Source organism: Myxocyprinus asiaticus, chromosome 4 (genome assembly GCF_019703515.2).
Source record: "Myxocyprinus asiaticus isolate MX2 ecotype Aquarium Trade chromosome 4, UBuf_Myxa_2, whole genome shotgun sequence".
Lineage (NCBI taxonomy): Eukaryota > Metazoa > Chordata > Actinopteri > Cypriniformes > Catostomidae > Myxocyprinus > Myxocyprinus asiaticus.
Window position 1 is genome coordinate 49,160,803 of NC_059347.1, and position 13,924 is coordinate 49,174,726.

General features: G+C 40.2%; 1 protein-coding gene across 2 annotated transcripts in view; it reads left to right on the plus strand.

Moving 5' to 3' along the window:
* LOC127434690 (ARF GTPase-activating protein GIT2-like) overlaps positions 1-13,709 on the plus strand; it is a 46,741-nt gene extending 33,032 nt beyond the window's left edge. Inside the window, exons 17-21 of one of the 2 annotated variants that reach the window (XM_051687606.1) lie at positions 6,908-6,990; positions 7,537-7,728; positions 8,730-8,885; positions 12,196-12,259; positions 12,553-13,709. In XM_051687606.1, the coding sequence (XP_051543566.1) occupies positions 6,908-6,990; positions 7,537-7,728; positions 8,730-8,885; positions 12,196-12,259; positions 12,553-12,765 (708 nt within the window). In that variant the 3' untranslated portion in view covers positions 12,766-13,709. The remainder of the gene's footprint in view (positions 1-6,907; positions 6,991-7,536; positions 7,729-8,729; positions 8,886-12,195; positions 12,260-12,552) is intronic. The other variant, XM_051687607.1, reaches the window with a different exon arrangement.
* Positions 13,710-13,924: the final 215 nt, after the last annotated feature.

Below are 13,924 nucleotides of genomic sequence, written 5' to 3' on the forward strand. Positions count from 1 at the left end.
GTGGCGTAGTGGGCTAAAGCACATAACTGGTAATCAGAAGGTTGCCGGTTCGATCCCCACAGCCACCACCATTGTGTCCTTGAGCAAGGCTCCATGTTGCCCTGGGGGTATTGTCCCTGTAATAAGTACACTGTAAGTCGCTTTGGATAAAAGCGCCTGCCAAATGCATAAATGTAATATGTAAATGTAATGCCCCATGTCAGTGGATGATGCCGTCCAGCTGGCTGAAGCCAACATGGCGGCCTACCCGGAAGCCGGCGAGCAGCAGTCCAGATCTCACTCTCTCCTTCTTGCTGCTCCTCCCCCTCTTGTCCTTTCCTCCCTCTCGCCCTATACCCGCTCCCTATACCCGCTCCCCGGAAACCAGAAATGTTTCCACTCAAACCGGCACACCCCTTCCGTGGGCTGCACTATGCACAGGCCCCCTCCCCTAACCCTCTCCGTCGCTCTTCCCAGGATGATGTCTCCGCTGCCAAGAGTGCAGCCGGGGAGCATGGGCCAGTTTGTTGGGGAGTGAGTTGTGGGGAGCCGGGACACATCCAAGACCGGTGTCCAGTAATGGAGGTGGGAACGTGGATCCGGATCCCCGACACGCCACAGACCGCCCCCAATCGAGCTGGGACGTACCACCGGTAAGAATTAAAGGGGCTTACATACCAAGCCCTGGTGGATTAGGGCTGTAATCAAACCTCGATTCACCATGGCTTGGTTCATGATGGGGCTTTGGGTGCAAAACACAAGATGTTGGTGAGGTGTGTGCATGGGGATGTTCACGAGTATCCGGTAGTGATAGCCGTTATTCAATTCTGGGGGAAAAAGCATAGAATGGAGGCCGCGGTTAATTCCCGCCTCACCCATCCACTGATTCTGGGGACCAATTGGACGGGATTTAAAAGTTTACTAAAAGCATTGTGTGTGGATGGGTCCTGTAAATCGAAATCTCGGTGTGTGATGTGTGATGCGATGGCTGGGGAGGCAAAGCCAGGGCCGTCCACGTCTGCTCAACATCAGTATGACGCAGGAGGGGAACCCTCCGGCATTCCCGCCCTTAGGGAGTTCCTGGAGGGGGATTTCCCTCTAGAGCAGTCATGTGACGAAACCCTTAGGTACGCCTTTGACCAAGTGAGAGTAATCGATGGCCAGTAGCTCCGGCCTGACGTCGCCCTCACATATCCATATTTTTGATCATTAGGGACCGGTTGTATCGAGTGATCCAGGACACTCAAACCCATGAAAATACAACCCAGTTATTAGTCCTGAGGAGCCGTTGGGAAACACTTTATCAGGCAGCTCACCAAGGACACTGCAGTGGTTAATAGCCCGCCTTTTATTGGCTGGGCATTCGCGGGGATGTGCGCAGATGGTGTGCGGTATGCCACGAATGTCAGTTGGTGAATCCACCGGCCACCCCAAGAGCGCCATTGCGCCCATTACCATTAATCAAGGCCCCCTTCGAAAGAATTTGTATGGACCTCGTCGGGCCATTAGAACGGTCAGCATGCAGATATCGGTTTGTATTAGTCCTGGTGGATTATGTGATGCAATATCCGGAAGCGGTGTCTTTACGCAACATCTCAGCACGCAGTGTTGCGGAGGCACTCTTCATAATTATCTCCCGGATTGGGATTCTGAAGGAAATCCTCACCGATCAAGGCACAAACTTTATGTCACGTATAATGTGCAAACTTTATGAATTGCTGGGGATTAAATTGATTTGCACCAGCATTTAACACCCGCAAACTGATGGGCTGGTTGAACGATTTAATCGAACCCTGAAAAATATTATTCGTAAGTTCGTACACGAGGACGCTAGAAACTGGGACAATTGAGATTGAGTGCCTGGCCATCAAATGAGCTGTCCTAACCCTCCACTATTACCTGCTCAGGCGGGCCTTCATCCTCTGCTCGGATCACACATCTTCAGTGGCTCCACCGCATGAAGGATACCAATGCGTGGATCACTTGTTGGTACCTGGCACTTCAGCCGTTCAAAATTAAGGTGGTCCACAGGCCGGGACCGCAGGAGGTTGTGGCTGATTTCCTCTCCAGGAATGGGGGTTAGCAGGCCGGATGCGGCATGGGCCTGAGTGAGGCGGTGGGGGTATGTGGAGCAGGACGTGGTCGTGTGTCTGTGAGTGGGAAGAGAGGAAGCGGTAAGAGCCATCACCTGGTGATTATTGATGCTAAACACCTGTGTCTCATTTCAGTGACAGAGGAGACGGGCTTTAAAAAGGCCAGCAGAACGACAGAGAGAGTACCAGCCACACGCACACACCCTGAAGCTCCACGCTGAAAATTGTTTTATATATATATATTTTTTATCTCCTTTTTCCACCCAATTTGGAATGCCCAATTCCCACTACTTAGTAGGTCCTCGTGATGGTGCGGTTAGTCACCTCAGTCCGGGTGGTGGAGGACAAGTCTCAGTTGCCTCCGCTTCTGAGACCGTCAATCCGCGCATCTTATCACGTGATTCGTTGTGCATGACACCGTGGAGACTCTGCATGTGGAGGCTCATGCTACTCTCCGTGATCAACACACAACTTACCATGCGCCCCATTGAGAGCGAGAACCACTAATCGCGACCACGAGGAGGTTACCCCATGTGACTCTACCCTCCCTAGTAACCGGGCCAATTTGGTTGCTTAGGAGACCTGGCTAGAGTCACTCAGCACACCCTGGATTCGAACTCGCGACTCCAGGGGTGGTAGTCAGCGTCAATACTCGCTTAGCTACCCAGGCCCCCCAAAAACTGTTATATTGATTATTTTAAGTTTGTGTTGACAGTTATCATTGAAGCTGTGTGTGCCAAGTAAAAACCCCTTGCTGGAAAGCAACTCAGTTAAAAATTCGGGAAATAAAATTGGACGTATGTGGACTGCACCGCCGACTCCCGCCTCCTCCTTTCCCCCTGATCTCTGACAAACGTTACAGTATTGTTTGTTCATGTTAGCTCATAATCCATTTACTAATGTTTATGAATACAAATTTTATGAATTTTTGTGCTGGTCCAGCTGGTGGACCTGGAAAAGTGTGTTTTAGAATTTAAATATGTCAACAGTTTGACATATTGTGACATATTGTGGAAAGACTTAAATACGCTTTTAAGGATTATTAATATAATAAACATAATTGATTACTGAATTTGTAACACTTTACAATAAGTTGAAAGTTCTATTTTGTAAACAATAATAAATGCATTAAGTAACATGAACTAAAAATATTAATATTTTTAACAGCATTTATCTTGGATATTCTTAATATTAATTTATAAAAATACAAGTGTGTAGTGTGTGTACATGTAAGTTCATAATGCATTAACTAATGATAATGTATACAACTTTTAATTTAAAACAGTATATGTTGAAATTAAGAATAAGCAACATTAATAAGTGCTTTAAAGTACTGTTCATTGTTAGTTCATGTGAACTGAGTTAGTTTACTAATGTTAACGAATTCAACCTTATTGTAAAGTGTTACAATCCAATTATGTAATTAATGCATTTAATTTTTGCCATCATTTTGATCTATTACAATGCATTGCATTTTTAAACCTGCATGCAAGGGGTTGTGTGCTGAGCAGTATGGTAGAGAAGTGACTGAGATCAACAGAACATGTTATTCAGAAATCATGTGGCAGTGGTCCAAGCGACACAACCAACCCGCCATAATAAGAAATTACTACAGTATTCTATTACAGGATTTTTGTAATCTTCCAACATTTGACCCCATTACCTCAGATTCTTCAGCCCAGTATGTCAGTCTCCAGTGAGAATGTCAAAAATCTTTACAGTTTCCTGCATTGAGAATGAAGCCATTGATCAGAGCCATGGCATAGATTCAATTCAGTGTAGAGTAGTTTTACCCCTGAAGACAGTTATATCAGAGCTCTATTTAGTTTAGCTTTTGCATCCGCTGGTCTGCGCTTTAAAGCATAGATGAGCTGCAATCTTTTGTCTAGAAACATGCTTTATCTCTGTCAAAAATGTCAGTCACAAACACCCCCTCTGGGGGAAAACAATTATATGTATATGTGTGTGTGTGTGTGTGTGTGTGTATGTATGTGTGTGTGTGTATATATATATATATATATATATATATATATATATATACACACACACACACACACACACATACACACACACACACACACACACACACACATACACATACATTAGATTCTTTCAAGCACATAAATTAGGTTAATTGAGCCTTAATTAGCCTCATTCTTCACAGATTTAGCCTGGCTACTATCATGATACCTATGTAATTTAAAAAATTGACTAGCTGAAAAGACCAACAATACTTGTGTTTTTATGTCCTGGTGACCCGTATCAGACTTCTAACTAACCAACCAGCAACACTCTCTTGGTCAACTAACTTCACCAAAAAGCTAAATTTTGCTGTTGATCCGAATGGTTAAGCTGGTCCACCAGCAATACCTGTTTAATTAAATATATATATATATATATATATATACACACACACACACACACACACACACACACACACACACACACACACACACACACTACTGGTCAAAAGTTTAAGGTCACTTACTCATTCTATATTATTATTATTTTTCAAATTTTAGAATAATAGTAAAGTCATCAAATCTATAGAAGAACAGAAATGGAACTATATGTGAATAAAAAAATTCCAAAATAAATCAAAACTATGTTAGATTTTAGCATCTTCAAAGTAGCCACCCTTTGCCTAGAATTTGCAGAAACATACTCTTGACATTTTCTCAACCAGCTTCTTGAGGTATCACCCTGGGATGCTTTTTAAACAGTATTGAAGGAGTTCCCATCTAAATGCTGGGCACTTATTGGCTGCTTTTCTTTATTATTTGGTCCAAATCATCCATTTCAAAAATGATTATATTTTTGTCTACAAAACTAATTTCAAACATTTAAGCATACGCCTTTTAGATCAAAAGATTTTAAAGATCATGAGAAACATTTCAGTCAAGTGACCCCAAACTTTTGAACAGCAGTGTGTATATATATATATATATATATATATATATATATATATATATAAATATATATATATACTGGCGGCCAAAAGTTTGGAATAATGTACAGATTTTGCTCTTATGGAAAGAAATTGGTACTTTTGTAGAAGTGACATTCAACTGATCACAATGTATAGTCAGGACATCAATAACATGAAAAATTACTATTACAATTTGAAAAAAATATTCAGAACTTCTTAAACTACTTCAAAGTGTTCTCATCAAAAAAATCCTCCACGTGCAGCAATGACAGCTTTGCAGATCCTTGGCATTCTAGCTGTCAGTTTGTCCAGATAATCAGGTGACATTTCACCCCACACTTCCTGTATCACTTGTCATACATGTGGCTGTCTTGTCGGGCACTTCTCACGCACCTTAAAGTCTAACTGATCCCACAAAAGCTCAATGGGGTTAAGATCCATAACACTCTTTTCCAATTATCCGTTGTCCAATGTCTGTGTTTCTTTGCTCACTCTAACATTTTCTTTTTGTTTTTCTGTTTCAAAAGTGGCTTTTTCTTTGCAATTTTTCCCATAAGGCCTGCACCCCTGAGTCTTCTCTTTACTCTTGTACATGAAACTGGTGTTGAGCGGGTAGAATTCAATGAAGCTGTCAGCTGAGGACATGTGAGGCGTATATTTCTAAAACTAGAGACTCTGATGTACTTATCCTCTTGTTTAGTTGTACATCTGGTCTTCCACATCTCTTTCTGTCCTTGTTAGAGCCAGTTGTCCTTTGTCTTTAAAGACTGTAGTGTACATCTTTGTATGAAATCTTCAGTTTATTGGCAATTTCGAGCATTGTGTAGCCTTCATTCCTCAAAACAATGATTGACTGATGAGTTTCTAGTGAAAGCTGTTTCTTTTTTGCCATTTTTGACCTAATATTGACCTTAAAACATGCCAGTCTATTGCATACTGTGGCAACTCAAAAACAAACACAAAGACAATGTTAAGCTTCATTTAACGAACCAAATAGCTTTCAGCTGTGTTTGATATAATGGCAAGTGAGTTTCTAGTACCAAATTAGCAATTTAGCATGATTACTCAAGGATAAGGTGTTGGAGTGATGGCTGCTGGAAATGGGGCCTGTCTAGATTTGATCAAAAATTACTTTTTTCAAATAGTGATGGTGCTGTTTTTTTACATCAGTAATGTACTGACTATACTTTGTGATCAGTTGAATGCCACTTTGGTGAATTAAAGTACTAATTTCCTTCCAAAACAGCAAAATCTGTACATTATTTAGTATACCCTAAACTTTTGACCGGTAGTGTGTGTGTGTGTATGTATATATATATATATATATATATATATATATATATATATATATATATATATATATGCTGTATCTATGCTGCTTTATGCTTGCTTGGTGGTGGTATTGCTGGTGGACCAGATTAGCCATTCGGATCAACAGCAAAATGTAGCTTTCTGGTGAAGCTAGTTGACCAAGTTGCTTGGTTGGTTAGTTAGAAGCCTGGTACGGGTCACCAGGACACAAAAACACAAGTATTGTTGGTCTTTTCAGCTGGTCAGTTTTTTTTTAATTAAACAGGTATCATGATAGTAGTCAGGCTAAATCTGTGAAGAATGAGGCTCAATTAACCTAATTTATGTGCTTGAAAGAATCTAGTGTTCAACTAATGCTAAATGCTGTGGATTTTATTGCTTTAAACACCTGCTTCTACCCTATTGACCATTCCATTTCATGTCTCCTTGAACAAAACTGATGGAAAAACTTTCTGACATGTCTGTCATTGACAGAATGAAACAATGTTGATATATTATTTCCAACACTCAAACACAAGTTTCACTGCATGTCACCTTTAGCATTTAGTGACTGTCACATCATGTTATGTTGCCGTATCCTTTCCTGTCTCTTTAGGCCTCCAAGTTTGACAAGCAAAGCAGCGTGTCTGATGGTGACTATGATAACACAGTCAACGAATCTGACCTGGACGACTCAGGGTTCGTGTCACTGTCTTTTTAAGCTCAGTTCAATTATTCCTTCTATAAATTAAAATATATATATTTAAAATATTTTCAAAAGAGGAGTACAAAACCTGTCATAATTACTATAAAAGAAGTTGATAAAAAGGTCTAATGCAATATCTTATGATAATGATAATCTTATGAGATTTATAAACAATCTTAGTGGGCCAATAATTTTTGACCAGAAACACAAATTGTGTTGGCACAAAACAAACACAACACAAGGGTTAAATAAGTACATGACTCTGTATATCCATAGTGATTATTTTAATGGCTTTGAAAAGCAGGCATCATATCATAGTATGTAAATACTTAAATATGGTACTATAGGCAAGTTATAAATGCAACACTCAGTTTCTTACAATAGGCCTATGTAACGAGTCCCTACTCCATCTCTCTATCCACCAAGGGGTTCTTGGCCTGAAAAAAGGCTGAAGAACCCTGTTTTAGAGGCATATATCCATATATATTACTCATGCACTCTGACATTTCCTTTCATTTATATTACCCCCCTCCCTGCAGGTTTGGCCGAAGGTATCGTCTGCGCAGCAGTGGCTGGATGGGAGAGGGTGGCTCGATACCTGAGCTGGATGATCACAACTGTGAGCCTGACCCCAGTCTGCCCAGCACAGAAGATGTCATCCGCAAAACTGAGCAGATCACCAAGAACATCCAGGAACTGCTAAGGGCTGCACAGGAGAACAAGCATGAGAGGTGAGAGGAAGCCCAGTGTCAACATCTCTTAAGGGCCATTCAGACTGGACAAGTTCTTGCCAGATGCTGCGCAATGAAGATAGCATAACACAATTGTCTCGAGATGAGCTATTAAAAGTTGCCATTCTTTTTAACTTGATGCGGCACTCCTTCTAGGACATGTTTTACATTGGAAAAACAATGGAAAAACAGCACAGACGGAAGCAAAAATCATGTGTTTAGTATGAACGGTGAATTTCTTTCATTTTGAAATATTACATGGCCAAAAGTATGTGGACACCTGAACACCACACCGCTATGTGCTTTTTGAATATTTAATTGCAAAGCCATGGGTAACTGGGTTTGCTGTTATTACTCCTTTTGCTGCTACAACAGCTTCCAGCCTTGGGAATCCTTTCCACTAGAAGTTGGAACATGGCCACTGGGATTTCTTCCCATTTAGACACAAGAGCATCTTTAAGGTCAAGCACTCATGTCGGGCAAAAGGGCTTGGCTCCAAGTAGGTGTTCCAATTCTTCACAAAGGGTTTAATGGTCTTCAGGTCTGAGTTTCGTGCAGGCCAGTCAAGGTCTTCCACACCAGACTCAATAAACCATTTCTGTATAGACCTCTCTTTGTGCAAAGAAACTTTGGAACACCCCATTCAATTTTAAATGCTTGTCTAAGGAGATTGCATGGCTGGATACTTAATTGTATGCACCTTTTAGTAATGTGTGTAGCTAATATAGAAGGGGATGTCCACGTACTTTTGGCCATGTAGCAGCAAAATTTCAGGTCATTTCATTCATTTCCTAGCTTTTTAACTTCTGTCACCAGTTTAACAATTTCATGTAAATTGTTATTGTTTATCACTGATAGACACTCTTGTTATCCATCCATTGAATGAGTTCCTCCATTCATACCTTCTTCATTATTCGTGTCTCTTTCTCTCCCGCTGTGCTCAAATTGTGTGTATGGGGCCACACACCATTTGGGCCCCGTTCTGTCTCTTTCCCCACCAGTGCACCATGTGATCAGAGGGAGAGTGTCCGCAGACTTAGACACAGTCTGGGTTGTTTCAGCACACTGGTGCCTTGGGCAGACAAGCCCCCGTCTCCCATGCAGCCGCTCGGCCTAAGAGCTCCACACCCAGCCAACCCCAACAACCCTGCCTCCTGGTACTCTGGCCTCTGTCCCTGCCTCACAGGCACAGTGTCTACTTCTACCTCTCTCTCTCTTCATCACTCACCCACTAATCTACTCATGTGCTCGTTGATTCGCCCAGCCGTGGACTCTGAACATGAATGAATTAATGTGCATGATTATTTGAATGTGCCTTTATCAGTTTGCATTAATGTACCATAAACTTCACATTTATTTGCAGGAACTCATATTGGTGCACTATGTCTCTTTCAGGCAAAGATTTTGGCTCTTACTTGCATCCATCTAACTTTTGAGTTCTCTGTTTTGCACTGGTTTGTACTTATTTGTTAAGAAAACGGGGTGACCTTCCAAGATATTAGTGTTTGCTTAAGGGTTTCGCATCTGTAGTTTCTTGCCATTATTAGATCAGCATTTACCTGGATGAATGGAATTATAACTTTAAAAATCCCTAGCATTGGGGATGCATCATGGCTGCTGCACAAGTTAATTAACATTTAAAACAAATCTGCATGATACAGTTTTTCTGGTGGATTATTGCACAGAGAGGGTAACTACACCTAGTTGCACTTTTGAATAAAAATACAAATACATTTGATAAAATGTTTGTTAAAAATATAACTTTTTTCTGAAAACTGTTTATGCCAGTTGGAAGTAAAAACCACTGTCTATGAGGGCCAGAACTTTTCCATTAAGGGGCAGTATTTTCAGGGTCATTTTATACCTTTTTATAGTTTTTATTTATTTATTTATTTTTGAGACCAAATAAACAAAATATAAGGTATCAATCTTTATATATATATATATATATATATATATATATATATATACTTGCATTTAAATCATATATTCCTAATATGAATAGCTAGACTGAGAAGTTAATTCCTTTTACCCATAAAAGTCAATTAAGGGATCGTTCACCCAAAAATGAAAATTCTCTTATCATTTACTCACCCTCATGCCATGCCAGATGTGTATGACTTTCTTTCTTCTGCAGAACACAAATTATCATTTATATTTAGTAAAATATTTCAGCTCTTTAGGTCCATACAATGCAAGTGAATGGGTGCCAAACTTTTGACACTCCAAAAAACACATAAATGCATAATAAAAGTAATCCAGATTCCAGTGATTTACTCCATATTTTCAGAAGTGATATGATAGGTGTGGGTGAGAAACAGATACAAATTTAAGTCCTTTTTTACTAGAAATTCTTCTCCCTGTCCAGTAGGTGGAGATATGCATGAGGAATGTGAATCACGAAAAACACAAGAAGAAGAATGTGAAAGTTAAAATGTATATTGACTGAGCAGGTGGGAGAATTTATAGTAAAAAAAAGGACTTAAATATTGATCTGTTTCTCACCCACACCTATCATATTGCTTCTGAAGACATTGATTTAACCACTTATGGATTACTTTTATGCTGACTTATGTGATTTTTGGAGATACAAAATTTTGGCACCCATTTACTTTGTATGGACCAAAAGAGCTAAGAAATTCTTCTAAAAATCTTCATTTGAGTTCAGCAGGTGAAAGAAAGTCATCCACATCTGGGGTGGTACAAGGGTGAGTAAATGATGAGAGAATTTTCATTTTTGGGTGAACCATTACTTTAAAGGGGCATTCAGTAGTTCTCTAGCTAGTTTTAGCATTGCTCTTTTTCATGTACTTTAAGTACTGATATGACAGTGGTGTTAGACACTGTACTGCCATCTATCAATGTGGATAAGCACGATCGTCTCTGCTGCCCCCGCCAGCTCTGGAATATCATTTGAGGTCATTTCTAATTTTATTTATTACTACAATAATATAATTGCTTTGCCTAAAAACAAACATCAGAATTCAAGCGAACAGACTTCTACAGTTAAGGACAGATTATTGTTGTCCCTCATATCAGTAATCTTTGGAGACTGTCTACATTTCACGTTATTTCTAAAGACAGTTATTACCTTTATTAGAGAACTGCTTAGCGTAAAACAAACCTCAATTATCTTGCGATACAGAATGTCATGGTAAAGGAATAATTTTAATTGTTTTTGATGATCAAATTTAGCATGTCCATGAACACTGTATTTGAAGAACTCGTTTTGTTTCCAAGCAAACCAACGTCATGGTTTACTCAAAATACTCAACAATCGCTGTGCCAGTCTACTAAACGCTTGAAGATGTATGCCATTTCATAGAGGTGGAGGTAGATGGGCCCTCCTTGCTATAGCTGTGATAACAAAGAAAATAAAATGACACGTTGCTTTCCAGTTGCATTTGTAAACACAGCTGAAAACTGTCCATTACTGACATACGTTGACTACATACATAATTTAAAAAAAGTTCGAGGGAAACTTGTATGAGTTTTCTGTAAATTCCACTAATACTATTTTAGAGAGTGGTCTAAACAATTAATAATTTCTTACCTGTCCAACAAAAAAGAAGCAACATCAGCATCACTTCACAGGTTTTTCTCTATCATCAAATCTTTGCACCTTGTGTATGCTGTACCGATGTTTACTGTAGTTTATTGTCTTTGCCGGTCTTTCTGTCTTCTTGCTTCAGACCTTTTTCACTTCTTTGGCAGTACAGCTACTGAATCTCCTGTTGTCTCTGCTTCTAAAGCACAATAATAAGTATGTTCCATTGTGTTCTTTTCGCTCTTCGCGTCATCAAACAACACTGCGCTAAACACAGCCAAGGGTATCTACATAGGCAGCAGCCAATGAGCATGAGGATCATTCTTTGACGTTTAGTGAAACACGGCAGGTCATGTAATTTCAACATGGTGAAACACATTGAAGGGGGTGACCTGCACCATGTATAATAAAAACACTTTTTATAGAAAACTATTATGAGTACTGTCTTCATCTCATATGAGTGTACACCATTCAGATCACTCTTCACATAAACACAATTAATTTGCTAATGTGTAAAACTTTTTAAATTAGCCCCAAATTACTGAATGCACCTTTAACTTTCAACTTTATATCATACTTTATAAAATAATATATATAATTAGGCCTAAATAGAGAAATTCTTTACAGTATGAGGTTATTTTTGCCCCAATATTTTGAATTTCTGGGGCATTTTTGTCATGAGCACCCCCCCCCCCCCCATAATTTCTGACCCTGCTATCTATATCAATCAAAAAAAGAAAAGAAAATGCTGTTCAATACAATATTAGGGAAACATTGTTTATTATGATTGTGTAAAAGTCCAGCTTAAAAGCTTTACTTACTGATTGCTCTGTGGTTTGCTTGATTTTTACTCTCCTAACTAACTGGTCTATAGTTCTATAGACATTTTAATATCTGTTTCTCTGTCTCTGCCCCAATAGCTTTATACCCTGCGCAGAAAGAATACATTTGGCTGTGAATGAAATGGCTGCCCTCTTCCCCAAGGTGTGTAGTTTCTCCCCGCACTTTATACATTCTTAATCTGAAATGAAGTATTTATTTGAATGTATGTCAGTACTTTCCATATTTTAACTCTAAACTACAGTATATTCTTGACATATATTCAGCAAACAAGGAACCATTACTTGATTCTTAGACCACTATAAGCACTACTTTTATAGTGGGTTAAGATTCATTCATCACAATCAGTGATTCATTCATGAAAATGCATAGAATGCAGAACTTTATTTGATCTTTATGTAATTACTATATTTATGTATTTTCACCTTTGTCTACAGAGGCCGTGCTCAGAAACAGTGAGGAGCTCTTTGCGGTTATTAACGTCCAGTGCATGCCGACTGCAAAGTGAGTGTAAGAAAGCATCTCCTCTGGAGAGCGGCCCCACACCAGACATGCAGTTGGTCACCCAACAGGTGATCCAGTGCGCTTATGACATCGCCAAGGCTGCTAAGCAACTTGTTACCATAACCACCAAAGAGAACAGCAACTGACCCTGTTTCCGCCCATTTCCACTATTTATCTAACCCTGAATATTTCCCCCATATATTAATCAATTTATAATTTTTTGGGTATGCCATTTGAGAGATTTTTCTTTTTGTATGCTGTAATTGCATGTTTTTTTTATTTAAGATGTCTGTTAGCAGTGTTATTTGGCTTAAAGCCATAATATAAAGCCCGAAATGCTTTCAAGGGTTGTATAAAAGGACATGTATATGAGAAAGTGGATTTGACTTGATGGCATAATGTTGGGGAGTTTGAGAAGGCTTTGAGAGGAAATTAATCAAACATGGAGCAGCCAATCATACTCCAATCAGCCACAACATTAAAACCACCTGCCTAATATTGTGTAGGTCCCTCTCGTGCTGCAGGCCAACAGCACCAACCCGCATCTCAGAATAGCATTCTGAGAGGGGGCCTGGGTAGCTCAGCGAGTATCGATGCTGACTACCACCCCTGGAGTCGCGAGTTCGAATCCAGGGCGTGCTGAGTGACTCCAGCCAGGTCTCCTAAGCAACCAAATTGGCCCACTTGCTAGGGAGGGTAGAGTCACATGGGGTAACCACCTCGTGGTCGCGATTAGGGGTTCTCGCTCTCAATGAGGCGCGTGGTAAGTTGTGTGTTGATCGCGGAGAGTAGCATGAGCCTCCCATGCTGTGATTCTCCATGGTGTCATGCACAGCGAGCCACGTGATAAGGTACATGGATTGACGGTCTCAGAAGTGGAGGCAACTGAGACTTGTCCTCCGCCACCCGGATTGAGGTGAGTAACTGCGCCACCACGAGGACCTACTAAGTAGTGAGAATTGGGCATTCCAAATTGGGAGAAAAATGGGATAAAAAAAAAAAGTACAGCATTCTGAGATGCTATTCTTCTCACCACAATTGTACAGAGTGGTTATCTGAGTTACCGTAAACTTTGTCAGTTCGAACCAGTCTGGCCATTCTCTGATGACCTCTCTCATCAACAAGGCATTTCTGCCCACAGAACTGCTGCTCACTGGATGTTTTTTGTTTTTGGCACCATTCTGAGTAAATTCTAGAGACTGTTGTGCGTGAAAATCCTAGAAGATCAGCAGTTACAGAAATACTCAAACCAGCCCGTCTGGCACCAGCAATCATGCCACGGTCCAAATCACTGAAATCACATGT